This window comes from Tetrao urogallus (genome assembly GCF_951394365.1).
Source record: "Tetrao urogallus genome assembly, chromosome: 10".
NCBI lineage: Eukaryota > Metazoa > Chordata > Aves > Galliformes > Phasianidae > Tetrao > Tetrao urogallus.
The window spans coordinates 10163668-10181232 of NC_136823.1; the positions used below are offsets into that span (position 1 = coordinate 10163668).

General features: G+C 52.4%; 1 protein-coding gene across 1 annotated transcript in view; it reads left to right on the top strand.

Annotated features, from left to right (window-relative positions):
- PLXNA1 (plexin A1) overlaps nucleotides 1-17565 on the top strand; it is a gene marked incomplete at both ends in the record, with an annotated part of 84627 nt that overhangs the window by 20681 nt on the left and 46381 nt on the right. Inside the window, 5 exons of the mRNA XM_079540441.1 lie at nucleotides 7296-7436; nucleotides 9585-9685; nucleotides 10681-10804; nucleotides 12812-12965; nucleotides 13570-13669. Of these exons, the coding sequence (XP_079396567.1) occupies nucleotides 7296-7436; nucleotides 9585-9685; nucleotides 10681-10804; nucleotides 12812-12965; nucleotides 13570-13669 (620 nt within the window). The remainder of the gene's footprint in view (nucleotides 1-7295; nucleotides 7437-9584; nucleotides 9686-10680; nucleotides 10805-12811; nucleotides 12966-13569; nucleotides 13670-17565) is intronic.

The window sequence follows — 17565 nt, forward strand, 5'->3', positions numbered from 1 at the left end:
CCGGGGGCTCAGAGAGGTGCACAGGCTGTGCTATGGGTGTTGGTGCTGCTTGCTGGTGTCCTGCTTCCCGGTGAGCCCGGGGGAGGGTGAGCAGAGAGGGGAGCTTTGCAGCCACGTGAGTGCTGCAGAGAGAGTGCCTGCGCAGTGCAAAGCCTGAGCTCTTAAATGTCTGCAGCAATGTCCTTAGGGAAGGCAATCTCTGTATTTAAATCTTCTCAATCTCTCCTTCGAAATTGCTGCTATCCATGGGCTGAAGAGCTTCATTTCCATCCTGTTTGTGAATGGAGAGTGCACTGCAGCGCTTGGGTTGCTGCTGGGCTTGCTGTGGCTCTGCATCTCTTTGCAGAATCGCAGAACAATTTGAACTGAAAGGGACCCTTAAAGGCCATCTGGTCCAGCCCCTCTGCAATGAACAGGGGCACCTGCAGCTCCATCAGGTGCTCAGAGCCTGTCCAATCTGACCACTGGTTGGGTGTCCACCACATGGCCAGGAGCTGTGCAGAGGGGCACAATCAGTGGGGACGTGGCACACGCTGGGCTGGCTGGGTTGAGGGCCAGAGATGACTGTGGGCAGGGTTAGTGGACATGGTGGTGATGGGTTGATGATTGGACTTGGTCATATTAGTGGTCTTTTCCAGCTTTAACGATTCTGTAATTCTGTGTTACAAAGCTGTGAAATGCAGAAGGAATGTCAGCATGGAGAGCTCTACAAACACGCTGAGAGCTGGGGTGGGGAGGGCAAGGTGCGGTTGGAAGCAAAATATTTGTATGCGCTCTGCTCTGTGCTTGGCACACAGCTGGGTTCAGCTGGGTGTGAGCAGTGGGACAGCAGGAGCTTTCCTCCAGCCTTGGAGGTGTGCCTGTGTCCGGGAGCTGGAGGGGTCAGGGGGAGCTACCTGCAGTTTCCATCTCAGCCCACTGATAGCTGACATGTTGATTTAAAAATGAAAAAAATAGGAAGTGTGTCTGTAACTTTCCCACTGCCTGGTACGATGGATTGCTTTCCCATGAAGCACATTAAACAGTATATAATTTGTCACTGAATTCACGAGGCATTCTGCATGTCCAGTTCTGCTGCCTGCGTGAGACATTAATATTTAATGCTGTCAGTATGCCATGCGTTTTTTCAGGCATTGATTTCTTTTTTTATTACTTATCAGCTTCCCCTGACCCATCAGGTGTGATCTGCCCATTGGGATCAAACAGCAGGGCAGCGGTAACGAGAGGAGCGATGCCGGTGTCAAACAGGTGACACAGGGTGCACCCAGGACTGCCCTCCTCCCTGCCGGGAGAGGGTGGGTTTTGTTTGTGTTGATACGCATTTGCAGCAATGTGTTACTGCAGCACGGGGTGTGGAAGCGATGGCTATTGGACCTGAGGTGGGGGCTGTTCCCAACTCCACGTGGGGCTTTTCCTGCCTTCTGGTGGCCCTTCCTTGAGGACAAGGAAGCAGCTCCTCTCTGCTGTGTTGTTGTTGCAGGGAGCAGGAAGGAAGCAGCTATTTTCCTGGGGACGATGCAAGGGGAAGGAGCAGGAGGATCAGCTGTTCTCTGGTGTGCTGCAGCTCTGGGAGCCTCCTGTGTACTTTCTCCCCATGCAGTTTCAGGCAAAGCTGCCTCTTCCCTGAGTTTTGGGCTTCCCAACAGCTAGCTGGGAAGGGAGCATCTCCTGTGTCCCCCTCGCGCAGTGTCCTGGTGCTGGGATGTGGAGGATACATTCTTAGTCATTGGCATTGTGTTGCCTCGCTCAGGTTGCATGGGGAGAAGAGTTGTGTTGCCTTTTTGATCTGGGCATTAGAGCAAGTAGGAAAATAAATAGTGTTTTGGGTGTGCAGGAGTGTTGCAGGAGAGATACTTGGACTGACACCCATGGGACAGGAAGCCAGGCTGCTGCTGGTGGTCTCCTTGCTGCTGAGAAGGTGAAAATAAAGGTGCTGAGCGCACACTGGAGAGCCAGCAGGGATGGCCATGGCAGTGGGGATACCCACCTTCCTCCCAGGGTAGTGGCTGTGCATTGCTGGGTGCTGGGCCCATCCCCTCACTGGGTCAGCCTTGAGCGATTCTGATTGGGAAATAATTGCAATAATAAGAGAGATATTTTGCTCCCAAGGAATGAGACGATATAAACTGGGCACTGAGCCAGGAGAGTTTTGAAGGGCAAAGCTGAGAAATCAATGGCTTGCGACTGCTGGAGCAGCTGGTGGGTTGGGGAGGAGTGGTGCCTGTGCCTGGGTGGGTCTCAGAGCAAGTGTGGGGCTCCAGGGGGGCCTTGGGGCTCTCACCCCACTCTGGTCTCCCCGCATCCCTCTTTTACTGACATTTGACTCTATCTCAATTCCTTACTGGAGGCTGCAGCTCCGGCACCGGGTCCTTCTCTCCAGTGGTTCAGTTTTCCTACAAAATGATGCAAAAGGTCTTAGTGAGAGCTTTTTGGTTCCATCAGAGCTGGTTGAGCTGTGAGGTGGGCTGTGGTTCTCCATCCCTTCTGCTGTTGGGGCAATTCTGACTTGATGCAGCTGTTCCCAAACCTGTGCTTCCCCAGAGCACCCTGCTCCAGGCAGCCACCTGCTCGCTCTAGAAGCTGAATGGGTAACTTCTGCTGTAATCCCTCTTTCCCTTAGACACTCTTTGCTTTGCATTCATGCTTTTCCTGCTCTTGGCATGGAGCTGGTAGGACTGTGGTTTTGGGTGAGGGACCACGTGGCTTTGGGAAGCTTTGCAGGCAGCCTGCAGCCCCTCCAGCTATATCCCATGGCAAAACCTCTGGTCGTAACCCATCGTCTGCCCTCAGTCCATGTGGCTGAGCTCTTGGTGCCACCACGGGGACGTGACAGCTGTGGTGACATGCGCTGCAAATGCAGTGTCACAGCTAACAGTGCAGGTCAGCTGCTGGGATTTGTCGCTGTTATGGGCGTTGATTTAGATTAAGTATCTTCTTGTTTTTTGCTTTATTATACTGATATAATTAAAGTTCCAATATTCTCTGGCTCACGGCAATGCAGGGCCTAGGACATGAGTCTTGCTTGTATTAATCTTTATAAGTGGGTTGTACTGAATGGCAGCTCAGCTCACCCTTTGCCCTCAGTGTGTTATGAGTGCGGAAGCAGCATCTTGGCCCTGTGCTGCCTGCTGACATCTCCCCGAGCTCTGCGTGCCCCCAGAATGCTGTGTCAGACCCCCAGAAATACTCAGCTGCAGTGCAGTGGCCACGGGCGAGTCATGGGCACATTCCAGTGTGAGGCAGCTGCTGCCTGCCCAGGCTGCATTGCTGGCATTTTTCTGCTGGGATGTGGCAGGAATGCATCTCCAAATCCCCCTTCCTGCTGCCCATGTCCTTGCACTTCAGTCCTCTTTGTCTATGCTTCCTGGCAGTGCTGAGCCATCCCAGCAGTGATCCGCTTGGTGCTCATCCTCACCTCGCTGGATGCAGGGTTTTGGTGACCTGAAACACAGTGTTCAGCACCACATCCTCACCTCGTCCCCAAACACTTGTCCCTGCTGTTGTCCCCAGCCAGCACCCCCTACCCAAAAGCACTGTCTGCATCGACTGTGCCTCCCCGAGGACAGCTGATGCTGCAGCCTCACAGCTGCTTCTAGTCCTGCATTTTCGAGGTGGCTGAGCAGGGATAGAGGGGGACAGGAGTGTTCCTCCTAGAGCAGCTGATGCAGGAACCTCATTTTGGAAACTAGAGAAGGGCATGCGGGTGGCAGCTGCCGTGCTGCTGCTCCCTGGGGCTGAGGGTGTGGGGAAGGCATGTGGGGGTGCTGGGGGCCCGGCTGCCTCGGGGTGAGCCCAGGCCACATGCACAGGGCTGGACATAGGATCCTCTGCTTCCTGCCCTGGGCTGGGCTGTGTGGTATTGGGTGACGCTCCCCAGCAGCTGTCACCTCCGCCCCAGGTTGGCTGGGGCTGAGCAGGTCCTGTCTGGCCTTGGGGAGGTATTTTGCATGATACTGAGGTTTCTGCAGCATGGGGACCCCTGGGGCCCCCCGTGTGTTGTCACCCTCCACTTGCAGTCCTGGGCTCTGCAGAGCTGTGGCACAGGGCTGTCCCTGCGGGTTTACCACTCGCTACATCCCTGGTGAGTACTGGGGAGAGAGCGGGGAAGGCTTTGAAACGCGCTCCTGTAAATAAGCCCTCCTTTCTCCTTGCCTGTCAGCGCTGTGCGAGCCCCGTGGAACTGGAAAGGGTCCCCGTGAAAAGGCTGCGGAGTGTGTTTGAGGCAGATAAGTCCATGCCTTTGAAGTGTGGCAGGCGGGCGAAAGCGCCCTCCTCTCGTCTCTCCTGCCAGCCGCTGAGCATTAATCACAGCCGCGCGCAGATAAGAGCAGAGCACAAAGCGTCGCCGAGCACTTCTCGTGCCAAGAGGAGGGGGCTGCCGGCAGCGGGCAGGGGGTGGGAGAGCCAGGTGTCCCCCTGCAGGGATGTGGGTGACTCCAGCTCCTCTCTTGGTCACTGTCTCTGTGCCGCGGTGCCGTGCAGCTGTGCCGTGCAGTCTGCCCTGGCTGCTGCTGCTGCTGCTTGTTAAATCCAAAGGCAGCCCTGGTATGTTGGCAGCCGCTTTCCTCACCGTCTGCTCTCGCTCCCCACCCGCTGTGCCTGTGCTGGGGCTGAGCTGTACAGCGCCGGGCTGCCCATGGCTGCTGTTGGGTCCTCTCATCTCTGCCTTCGAGGGGTAACGGCCTCTGGTTGACCCAGTAGAGGTTTGGGTTGTCTATCGGGAAAAATACTTCTCAGAAAGAGCGGTGATGTGCTGTCCAAGGAGAAGTGGAGTCATTAGTCCCTGGAGGTGTTCCAGAACCTTGGAGATGTGACACTAAGGGATGTGGTTATGGGCATGGTGGGGGTTGGCATTGGTGATCTTAGAGGTCTTTCCAATCTTAATGATTCTATGGTCTCACCACCTGCCTTGCCAAGCTGGGTAGCTTCTCAACCCCGAGCTGTGCACGTTGCCATTGTAGGTTCCTTGAAGTCGTATAGGTCAAGGGATGAAATACACAGGCTGGGAGGAAGATGGTCTAGTTTTTGGGTGGTCCTGTGTGGAGCCAGGAGTTGACTCAGTAATCCTTATTGGACCCTTTCAACTGGGGATATTCTGTGAAGAAGAGTGCCTGGGAGCAGGTGAGAAAGCAAAGGGTTTATTTAAGCAAAATAAGTTTTGCTCTGATGAGTGTTTTTTGTTATCCACAACTGAATTTCCAGCTGTGTGCACAAACCACCAACTTAATTTCTGTGGTGTCTTCCACCCGAGGGTGCTTTGCTCCATTCATCCATCGTCAGCCTCCCTGTCTGAAGCCCACACGAGGAGGGCATGACTCATCCAGAGCTCAGGGCTATGGCAGTGGTTGGGATGGTGCCAGCTAGTAGAGGCACCCCAATGCCTCAGTGGGGCTGGAGAGAGGCAGTAGCATCCTCCATTTCATTGCAGCCCTGTGATTCCTTCCAGCCCCATAGGAAGCAAAGCTCAAGCCTGAAGCAGCCAGCTCTGCTGCGCGGAGACAGGTAGAGCAAGGGCAGGAATCCAGAGCGAGAAATTAGTGCAAGTAATTATTAGTATTGGGTAATTATATCAGCGTCAGGATGAGGAGAAAGGTTAATAGATTTTTTTTTTTTTTGGTAAATGTCTTTTCCCCTGGGTGGAAGGGAAGCAGGGTGGGCAGGAAGGCACGTGCTTCCGAGGGGGCTGCTCTGATTAAAGCACATCCTCTCCCCCTGCCCCAGCCACCGCCGGCCCCGCAGGTGGGCATGGGCTGGGAGCAGCCCCATGCCAGTAACTGATGCTGCTCATCTCATCCTCTAGTTTTGGGAAACCGCCGTCCTATGGCCCAAGCAGCCCACCCAGGTCTTCAAACCTCATTTTGGCTGTCCCCCAGACCTGCAATTAGAACATCCTCAGCAGTGGGAGCTGTGTGCATCGCAGACCCCACCGGAGCGCTCCGTGTGCCATCGCCTCTTTGCTTACAGCGATTATTTTAGGTCCTTCCTGGAGCCTCAAATTAACTGGAAGTGCTTCACGTCTGTTGGTTTTTTTGCTTTTTTTTTTTTTTTTTTTTTTTTTTTTGATACATCTCTTTCTCTTTCCCAGCACTGCGCAGTGCAATAATGTAATGGGGAAATTACCCCGCTAGTTAAAAATTACTGCCAGTGCGACATCCACCCATAGATCTATTTTAGAACCAGGGTAAAACTGTATCGATTCCTCTGCGCCGCAGCTACGGCCCATAAAAGGGCTGGAAAGGTGCATTTGTCACGTTGCCATAGCGAGGGATGGATGCTGCTGCTGGGATCAGTAAAAACCCTCCTCTGGGGGGACCTTGGGTGATGCTGGGTGCTTTGTGTGGGATGTTCCCTGTACAGGTGCTGCGGGTTTGAGCTCTGATGTTGGAGTGAGGTGAAAGTGGTCTTGAAGCTGTGGGCATGAAGATACACCCCCAGAAGGGCGGGCGGAAGCTTTGGGGTGGGCTTTGGGCATCTCTTGGGTTCTCAGCATGTGGTGGTATGTGGCATAGTGACGATGGGGAGTGTGGTGTGGGTGGGTCTGGCAAACCATGCTGAAGGACAGATGACCTGTTCTGGGTTATCGTGGAGGGAGTGTCCCTCAGTAACGGGAAAATGGGCGTAGAGGTGTGCAGCAGGGGAGGGAAGCAGAGAAAGGGTGTTTTTGGCTGTGCTGTGGGCTCCAGCAAGCTGTATCTGCCTCAGTAAGGCCAGTCCTGAGGTCCCTCCATGCACTGCTGCTCCCCAGCTGCTCAGGGGTCTCTTTTTTTAATTAAATACATTTGTTTTGTAAAATGGCCTAAAAATAATCCGGGACTGGTGCATGCAGGAGGCTGGCGGTGAATCAAAGGCGTCGCTCTAATTAAACGGGCCCCGGTTTGTTTGTGAGCCGCATACATTTCCATGCTAATCAGCTGCACAACAGGATCTGGCTTTCCCAGCTCCTGATTGGGAACGTTGCAAATGGGGAGGGGGATTGGGAAGACAAGGCAGTGCTTGGGACGAGATGTGGTATTTTTTTTTGGGGGGGGGGGAGAGGGTTCTCCCCAGCCCATCCGCTTGGGTTGGTGTTAGCAGGATGTGTGCATCTCACCTGTGGCTTGTGTGTGGTCCTGCTGCTGCTGGGGGAGTGCTGAGGTGATGATAGGGTCTGGGCTGCTTTGCCATGCCGCAGCGGCCACAGCTTGTCCCCTCCAGTAAGGGATGGGGGGCAGCATCCCAATAATGGGGCACTTTCCCCACCCAGGCAGAGGTGAAGGGTGCGTGGGTCTGTGCTTACTCCTTGCTCTCTCCTGCAGATCCTGGTGGACTTGCCGGCTGACAGGAAGCACCAAACGCTGCAGTATGAGAACGTGGTGGCCCACGAAGGCAGCTCCATCCTGCGGGACCTGGTGCTGAGCCCTGACCGCCAGCACCTCTACGCCATGACTGAGAAGCAGGTAAGAGGTGGGGGCTGCAGCCCCCAAAGCCACGCCGCTGCCACATGCTGTGTCACTTGTCTTCCCCCCTCTCTGTTCCCTGCCGAGCCGTGCTGGTGGCATCCCTCAGATGCACTGTTGTCTTTGTTGCCTTTGCCCTGATGTCCAGGCTGCACTTTCCTTCTTCATCCTTTGATGTCTCACTGGGGACAACCCCCTGCCTGACAGTCACTTGCCTACTCACCCTAATGGCTGGGAAGGGCAGATGACATGCTCTCCAGGCTCTGTCCCCAGCTGCCACCAGAGCTGCCCAGCTACCTCTGTCCCCCCTCAATCATACCACCTGGGAACACTCAGCTCCTCCCTACTCCCCCTTGTACAAAAACACCACCTCAGGGCACATCTCCCAGACATGGCCCTTCTGTTCCTCTCCTCCCTGTGGTCCCTGCCCCGGGCATTGTTAGTAGCAGCTGCTTGAAATCCCTGTGCCCTGAGGAGCAAGGACTGCTGTGAGAGCTGGCATCCCTGCTTGTGGGGCTGTGAACCTCCATCCTGCCCTCAGGCTCTGCAGGTGGGCAGAAGCTCCTTGCTCTGAGCAGCCTGTTCTCTCTGGAATAGCTGCTTTTGCACCCTGGGGCAAAGGGAGCCATTGGCTGGAGCTGGTACAGCTGATGTGTCCCCAAACTTCCATGTGTGCACCTCTGTGCTTACTGCTGCCATCCCCAGTTCAGAGCTATCCAAAGCGACAAATCTAACTCGGGCATGGGCATGCAGCTGTCATCCTGAAAGCGTGGTTGGTGCTCACGATAAGAAGTTTTAGTTGGCTGTGTGAGAGTTTGCATGCTCCTGGGCTTGCTGGAGAGCCTGCTGCTACAAGTTAATCCATCAAAGGGCTGCCAGCACGGGTGAGGTCCCCGCTGCGTCGGGGCTTTGTGCCGAGCAGCAGTGGCACTTTTTGGAGCTGTCGGGCTCCTGTGTGGTCACAGCCTCGTAGCCTGGCCTTGTCTCCTCCCCATATCCAGCCTGGGTGGCAGAGGAGGAGAGAGCCCAGCCCAGGGGTGGCAACTCTGTGCTCCTCCCCGGTGAGAAGGAGATCAAGGGGCTGTTTTTTTCCCTGAAAACCAATTCTGTGCTGGTATCTCAGCGCCAGCTCCTCCTCAACTTCTCTTTGGGAAGCTTTTCTGCGGGCAGAGCGTTCTCAGCCAGGGTTATCTCAGGAATGTCTCAGGAGTTTGGAGTTGTGCTGGGCGCTGCCTGATGGGAAGAGGTGTGCATGGGTGGGAGTGCTGCAGAACTCCTGGCCACTGGCCCGGGGCTTTGGAAGGGGAAAGGATGCTGGAGCAGGGCCTTGCATTTGTCTAGACAGCCCCACGGGGATGGCAGAATCTTTTCCCCCCTCCTCCCAGTTCCTGTCTCTGGTTTCTGGTCTGCTGCAGGAAACCTGAGGCTTTCCAGGTGAGGCAGAAATTGTGGGCTGCTAAATTCAAAACAAGGGCAGTGCCACACCACAGCTCGCAGTGGAAGTCTCCCAGTGCTGTGCCCATTGCTCTCTCCACCCTCTGTCTTCCTCACCATGGAGCATCACAGCTTTCCCTCCCTTTGACAGGAGCTGCTGGGATTGAGGCTGTGTTTCTGGGTTCTGGAGAGGAGGGGAGACTGGGGAAGCAGAGGAGGGGAGGAGCTTCCCAAGCCCCCATCCTGTCCCCCCCACTTCTCCTTCCCACTCCTTAATAAAAGCTTCTCTCTTCCCTACTGCAGCTTGGTGTTATCAGAGCGCTGGTGGAAAGTAATTAAATGAACAGTTGTAACAGAGCTCGAAGGGCTCGGAGAACGAGGGGATTTTAATCAAATCTGGAGGAGCAATTAATAAAGGAGTGGTAACCCTTTCGGAGCAGGACTACCAGCTGCAGGGGTGTGTGGGAGGTGTTGGAAGCTGGTGTCAGGGCTGAGCTATTCCCCAAACTCTGCAAAGATGAAGGTTTCCTCATTCTGACCTTGCTGGGCTGGCCAGGAGATGGTGGTGGTTGTTCTTGTAGAGTTCCCAAACTCAGAACTGTGATGTCTAGGGCATTTCCCAATGGGGAACCATGGGGTGATGGATCCATTCCTTTTGAGTCCTTGCTTTCCCAGCTGTCCCCTTGGGCACCCCTTCACTGCCTTTTCCCACAGGTGACGCGGGTGCCGGTAGAGAGCTGTGAGCAATACGAGAGCTGTGAGCTGTGCCTGGGCTCCCGGGACCCCCACTGTGGCTGGTGTGTCCTCCACAATGTGTAAGTACCAGGGCTGGCGCTGCGGCCGTGGAGCTTTGCTGACTGCATCCTTCCCACTGCTGTCCTGCCCTTCACACCCAGCTATGGGGAACGGAGCCTCTGCTGTTTCAGTTCTGGCGAGGCTGTGCCTTGAACACTGTGTTCAGCTGTAGGACCTTCGCTGCAAGACATTGAGGTGCTGAAGAGTGTTCAGAGAAGGGCAACAAAGCTGTGAAGGGTTTTATGAGGAGCAGCTGAGGGAGCTGGGATTGCTCAGTCTGGAGCAGAGGAGGCTCAGGGGAGACCTCATTGCTCTCTACAAGTGCCTGAAAGGAGGCTGTGGTGAGGTGAGGGTTGGCCTCTTCTCCCAAGTAACAGCAATAAGATGATAGGATAAGTTGTGCCCAGTGAGGTTCAGGTTGGATATTAGAAAGCGTTTCTTCTCAGGAGAGGTGAGGTACTGGCACAGGCTGCCTAGGGAGGTGGTGGGGTCACCATCTGAAGGTGTGCAAGAACTGTGGAGGTGTGACACTAGAGGAACATGGTCAGTGGGAATGGTGGAAATGGATTGATAGTTGTACTAGATGGTCTTAAAGGTCTTTTCCAACCTTAATGTTTCTGTGATTTTATGACAGGACTGTAAGACGTGTGCGTTGTTCACTTTCTCTCTCCATTTTGCCTAGCATTTAATTAAAACACTTCCCATAATGAAATAATGTTGTTGCAGAAAGCGTGGAGAGCAGCGGGGAGGGAGTCATCTGCTCCGTAAAGGAGGTGATGGAGCATTGCAGGCTGCTCTGTAGGGGTTGGGGAGACGCGTGTGTTTGACAGGGATGCTGCAACAGAAGAGGAGAGGGATGTGAGCATGGCTGTGCTGTAACAGAGGTGCTGGCACAAAGGGAAAGCGGAGCTTCTGTTCTGACCTCAGGCACCGGAGGCCCATTGCTGGGCACCTCATCCCCCCGTTGGGTATTTCTCAGCTTCTCCTCCTCACCGTGGTGATTTCATCCCCCCAGATGCTCACGCAAGGACCGCTGCGAGCGCGCAGATGAGCCCCAGCGTTTTGCCTCCGAGCTGCGGCAGTGCGTGCAGCTCACCGTGCAGCCCAGGAACATCTCAGTCACCATGTCGGAGGTCCCGGTAAGTCCTCAGGGCTGGGAAGGCAGCGATTAAGTTAAATAACGAGCGACTGATAGGGAGAAACGAGAAGAGAGATCTGATACAAATAAAATGTAGGGGATTGATGAGGGCCGGCCTGTTGCTGGATGCAGATAATAAAACTGTTGATTACTATTCAGAAAAGATGTAACCAAGCAATAATTTCTCCACAGTATAAATAACAACATCAGATTTGCCATTTGTAGGCCAGAGATCCATCTAGCTCAATATCCTGTCTGACAGCGGCCAGTAGTAGATATTTTGGGATGTGACTTAGATGCACAGCTCACTGCTCTGTCTGTGCAGACAGAAAGGATGATGTACTTCCATGAAGTATTTTCCAGGCCATTAGCACTGTAAAGAGAATGCAAAACAGCGTATACTAGCAATAAACTTTTGCAAGCTGCCAGGTCTGGATGTCTGGCACTCAGGAGTCCTGAAGGAGTTGGCCTAAGAGTTCCTTGGCTTGCAGATGGAGCTTTGTAATAAAGAAGTGGATGTTGAGAAAAGTCCAGCAAGCAGAAAAGACTCTTGTTGGAAGGGCACGTGGGATGACCCAAGTGGCTCAAGATTGCTTGGTTTGACATCAATCTGAGAAAAGCTAGTGGAAAAAAATGAGGCAGGATACAACTGATGGAGAATCAAGGATGGGAATATAATTAATGCTAGTCAATGTAGTTTTGTGTCAAACAAACCACATTTTGTTCTTTGATGAAATTATGACTTGAATTAGAAGAGGGACTGCAGGGATGTGATGTCTCTAGACTTCTACAAGGCATTTGACTCGGTACAACACAACATTCTGATTAAAAATTAGCATTATACAATATTGATAAAGCATGTGTTAAGTGGATTAAGAACTGGCTCCGTGACAGATCTCAAAAAGTCATTGTCAGAGGGGAATTGTCACTGAATGGAAACATTTTGAAAGTGCTTCTGCAGGGATTGGAGTGCAGCTTTGGCTTTTCATCGGTAATGTGGAAACAAATGCGGGATTGCAGCTGATGAGATCTGCAGAGGATGCTGAGACCAACGGAGTGGCGTGTTATGGGGTGCTGGGGAGATCCCCACGGGGTTTGTGCTAGCTCAGTGGGGAAAGTGGATTTGATACTGCCAGGTCTGGACTTTGAGGAGTAAGGCTGGCTTTTGAGAGATGTCCTGGGAAGTGGTGATACTGGAAAAGATCCCAGTGCGCTGATCCCAGGAAGGGCTGCTGGTGCTCCCTGGGCATTGCTGGGAGGCATTTGTTGCTCTCTCTGGGGCTATTTCTGTGCCTGCTAGCTGCCTATACCGCGGGGTCTGCTGTGATTAGTGCTGGGATGCAGCACTCGGGCAGGAGACAGCTGCTTAAAGGAGGCTGAGCACCTTCAGTAAACAGCATGTAAATGAGTTGGGGCTGAAGAAAATGCCTTCCAGTGAGAGACTTCCCGAGCTCAATCTGCTTAGCTTATCAAAAAGGAGATTAAGAGGTGACTTGATTACAGAGTATAAGTGCCTTTACGAGGAGCAAATATCAGGGACTAAAGGGCTTTTTAATCTATCAAGGAAAGGCATAACAAGAACTAATGGCTGGAAGCTGAGAAAAATTCAAATTAGAAATAAGGCAAGCGTTTTGTAAAGTGAGAACTGCTGACCCCTGCAATGAATTTGCAGAGAAAAGGGTGAATTCCTTCCCTCTTGATGTCTGCAGAAGTAGATGCTTTTCTGTAAAGCATTCTTTAGCCAAACACTGGGCTTGGTCTCTGCAGAGAGGTGAGACATAATGGTTTGTGGTGCAGCAGAGGGCAAAGGATGTAATGCATTCAGGATTCTAAGCCATTTGCATCTGCGCTCCTGGCTTGAGCACTGGGGTCCTGCATGGGGACCATGTGTGTGGACCGGGGAGGGGTGTTGCACCCCTGGTTTTCCTGTTGGCTGTTTGCACACAGCAGACACAAAGGAGTCATTTTGTTAGCTTCCTAAGGCCGTGCTCCATGTTCTCTCCCCCAGCTGGTCCTGCAGGCTTGGAACGTCCCCGACCTCTCGGCGGGAGTCAACTGCTCCTTTGAAGACTTCACTGAGTCTGAGAGCCGCATTGAAGATGGGAAGATCTACTGCAGCTCTCCATCTGCCAGGGACGTCATTCCCATCACCAGGGGCCGTGGTGAGCTTGTGTCCTTTGTCTTGGCTTTGCCCCATAGGCAGACGCTGAGGAGAACAGTCCTGTGGCAGTGATCCCCAGCCCCAAGCAGGGTGGAAATGGGTTCTTGGGGTGCTGGAGTAAAAGGACATTGCTGCTTCTCCAGGAGTGATGCTTTGATGTCCTTGCTCTTTTCCAAGCCGTGGGTGCAGCTACATGCTGACACAGTAATGTTCAGTGCAGCAGTCCTGCAAAGCCTGTGCATGCCAGCCTCATTCCAAACCTGTGGACAATTTCTGTAGATGTCTATGGACACTGCTGGCCATGGAACTGTTAAACTCTCCTCCAGAGCCACTCTCGTATCCCAGGGCCGGCATCTGTCCCTGTGCTGTAGTTAGCTAAAGGGGCTTGATGCTGCTCCTGGGCCCTGCTGGCCCACTTAGTGGCTGGGTGGATATGGATGGGCACTTTCCTTTTATTTCTAGATTTGGGATTTTGTTAATTAACAAGAGTGGATATTGTTGCCCAGATTCTTCCAATCCATCACAAGCCGTGGGCTGACCACATGCCCTGGTGTTCATTTCACTGTGTCATTTCTGATGCCTTTCTCTGCCTTGTTCTCTCTCAGGAGATAAGCGGGTGGTGAAACTCTACCTGAAATCTAAGGAGACTGGGAAAAAGTTCGCCTCTGTGGATTTTGTTTTCTATAACTGCAGCGTCCATCAATCGTAAGTGGTCTGGGCTTCGTCAGTGTGCTCTGGGAGCAGATGGGCTGGGCAGTGTGAGACTTGATCAGAGAGATATCCATTTGTGGGTGCTGATGTTGCAAGCAGAAAGGAAGGTTGAGCACAGCGGTATTGGCAGCGAGAACCCTCTTTTTGAAAACCGGGGCAGTGACCAGAGCTCACAGTTGGTTTGGATGTGTGGGAACATGCAGAACCAGGGCAGAACCTCACTTAAGAACAGGGCTTTCGGTTGGAAAAAGCTTTGGAAGAAAAAGCAAATTTACTGCATTGCAGACTGGAGCAGTCCATGTGACTGAAAATGCCAAGCATCTTGTTATTCCTGGAAACAGTTAATAGGAGTGAGTTGGCTAGGCAAAAGGAGAGCCTGTGTTTTCCTGTGACAGTACCTGCTTCCCAGGCTTGCTGGAGGGAGGGCTGGAAAGTTACAGCAACACTGAATGGAACATGCTGCATGTCGTGGGGCAGTTACCCAAGAATTTCCTCAGTGGAAGTAATTGTGAATTTGCTTTCTTGTCAGGCTGCCTTGAAATCTACTCTAAGCGTGGGTCTTTAGGCAATTTGAGATATGCATGTGATAAAATAGAGGAGGTGGGGATTATTGATGTGCTGTCTAAGCACAGTGTACATGTCTACCAGGCAGCTGCTGATGAGGTGCTGAGGACACTGTGCTCGAACTGCAGGCAGAGCGTCGGGGAAGATGCTGGGGTGTGTTTGGGCAGAGAATTTGGAGCTGGAGAATGCGAGCGATTTCATTCTGCTGCCAGAAGCCTCCCACGGATGGTGGTGCTCAGACTGATCAGTAATTACAGATAAGCAAATGAGGAGTGATCTCTTTGGGGCAGCCTTTTTTGTGAAAGATCTAGTCTGGCTTAGGGGGTTCCACTGCTGATGGCTCTTTCCAAGCGTGCTCAGCGAGCAGGCTGCATTTTGCTTTTTGATCAGGGAGAAGCAGGTGAGCTGCAGGCACTCCGTTGTGCCGGCTGCTCCAAAGGGAATGAGTCAGAGGACCTCAGCTTGTGCTCCTGCTGAGGAGCAGCATGCTGCTGAAAAGCTCAGGGTGTGGAGGCAGAGAGCAAAACAGAGAAAGGGCCAACGAGCAGCCGGCCATTCAAACCTCCTGCATCACAGCCCTGGGTGCTGGGAGAGGGGCTGTGCTTGGGGAGTGCTGCGGCAGTGAGCGGGCAGCCTGCAGACTTGACTTTCTCCCTCACCTTGACTCACGAGATGAGCTTTGTCTCCCTTCACGTCTTGTGGTTTCAATAACATTAGCTCAGCTTTGGCTCAGGATGGCTGCATGTCATTATTTTGCAAATCAAAAAGCAGATGTGACTTTTATTTTTCTAAATGAAAGCAACAAGACTTTTCAGTAGGAAGAGGATCAGATTGGTCCAATTGGGGCCACAACATTTTGGTCCAGTGGGAAAAGCTGGCGAGGGAATTGGCATTTCTTTTTATGTGCCTTATATAGCAGCAAAAGAACCCCCCCTTCCCCAACAAACCTACAACAAAGAGCCCTGACTGATTTATTACTGCGTTGATGTTTAATTTTGGGTGCATTATTTAAAAAGGCTAATTATGGATGCATTAATATTTATGGGCTTCGGTTGGAGCTGATAGAATAGTCCGTGTTCTAGGCTGGTGAACATTATTATTATTTTCTTTACATCAAGAATTTAGGGTTTGGAGGCAATTTTAACTGTGTGACCCGCAGTCAGATCATAACCAAAGAACATGACAATATCCAGGGTGATGCAATACTTTTAAATACCATTTGCAGACAGGCGTCTTTAATGGATCTCTCTGGAGTTAATAGCCTTTCGGATCCAGGTTTCATATTTTGTGGAGGAAAATCTATAAGTCAGCTTGATATATTCTGCATTGGGAACAATATGCTTTTCCATGAGGCTAATGTTTTTTTTTCTGTGGAGTTCTCTGATTGCCATACATTATGTTTTCCTTTTTTTATTTTCTTTCTTTTTATTTGGTCGGCTTTGGTTGGGTTGGGAGCCAGAGGCCTGAGTGTTGAATCATTTCTCAGCTACAGATAAAGTGTTTGGACTGGTAGAGGCCCTGGGCTGCCTTCCAGGGACAGCCCTTTGTGTCACTTGCTATGAGGGGACTGTCCCCAGCACCCTGCAGCATCACCCACGCCGGTCCCATTCCTCAGACCAGCCAACGACAGCAGTAGACATGGGCTGCACTCAGTGCACCTTGCCCTTTTGCAAGCTTGGTTTACTTTTTGTTTCACTTTGGAAGAAGGAACCGAGCAGAAAAGTCCTGAGTGTTTGTTCCAAGCTCCTTGCCGTAATGTTTCAGTCCTGCAGGCTTTCGTTGGTTGCCCCTTCTTGCTCTGATTTGCCTTGTCTAAAGTGCTAGATGCAGACTAAGATTCTCAGGATAGCTGATTGGCATGACTGATTGATATAACTTCTACGTGTGGTTTTTAGAGGGCATGCAGGTTCTGTGCCGGATTACAGGATGCTTTAAAGTGGATGCTGGCATCCCTTGAAAATTTTGTCACCAGCTTCTATAGCAAGGAGGTGTGATTTCTCAAATATCATCAAGTGTGGCAGTCACAGCAGTAAGGTGAAGCCCCTGGTGCCTGGAAAAAAAGCAGTGTTGTACCCATTTGTCGGAAGGGTAGAAACAACCCAGGGAACTACCAGCCTGCCAGCCTCACCTCTGTGCTGGGGAAGATCCAACAGCAGATCCTCCTGGAAGCTATGCTGAGGCACATGGAAGAGAAGGAGGTGTTATGGGAAAACCAGCATGGCTTCTCCAAGGGCAGATCCTGCCTGACCAATCTGGTGGCCTTCTGTGATGGTGTAACTGTACCAGTGGACAAGGGAAGAGCCGCCGATGTCATCTATCCAAACTTCAGTAAGGCTTTTGTGACACGGTCCGCCTATAACATTCTTCTCTCCAAATTAGATTTGATGGGTGGACTGCTCAGTGGATGAGGAACTGGTGGTATGCTCATACCCAGAGAGTGGTGGTCAGTGTCTGCATGCAGATCTGTGACAAGTGGTATCCCTCAGGGGTCAGTACTGGGACGAGTGTCAGTGATACCAAAGGATTGAGTGCACCCTCAGCAAGTTTGCTATGTGTCGTGGTTGATGTGCCCAAGGGGTGGGATGCCGTTCAGAGAGACTTAGGCTGAGCAATGGGAGCAGGGGAACCTCGTGAGGTTCAACAGAACCAAGTGCAAGGTGTTGCACCTGGTTTGCGGCTACTGCTGCTGTCAGAACAAACTGCAGGATGTAAGGAAGGAACACAGCCCTGCCAAAAAGGACCTAGGGGTACTGGTGGGTGACAGCTGGTCGTGAGCCAGCACTGTGCCCTCACAGCCCAGAAAGCCAACTGTATTCTGGGCTGCGTTCCAAAGCAGGGTGGCCAGAAGGTCAGGGAAGTGATCCTGCCCCTCTGCTCTGTGCTGTGAGACCTCACCTGGAGAGCTGCATCCAGATGTGGAATCCTCAGTACAGGAGAGACATGGGCCTGCTGGTGTGCATCCAGGGGAGAGCCACAAAAATGCTCCATGGGATGGAACACCTGCCTACGAGGACAGGCTGAGAGAACTGGGGCTGTGCAGCCTGGAAGAGAGAAGGCTCTGGGGAGACCTGAGGACGGCCTTTCAGTATCTAGATGGGGGCTGTAAGAAAGAAGGGGACAGGCTCTTTAGCAGGGTCTGCTGTGACTGTAAATAGGGTAGGAACATGGAAAAGGGTGTGTAGGGGATTCATGTGCTGTGAAGCAGCCCTGGGCTGGAAGGCACAGCTGCACCAGAGCTGCTCCAGTAAATTCGCACCGCTTTTCAAAGACACCTTGCAGCAGAGCCTTGCTTCCAGCTTTGCAGGATTAGAAGGGTGAGTAGGTAG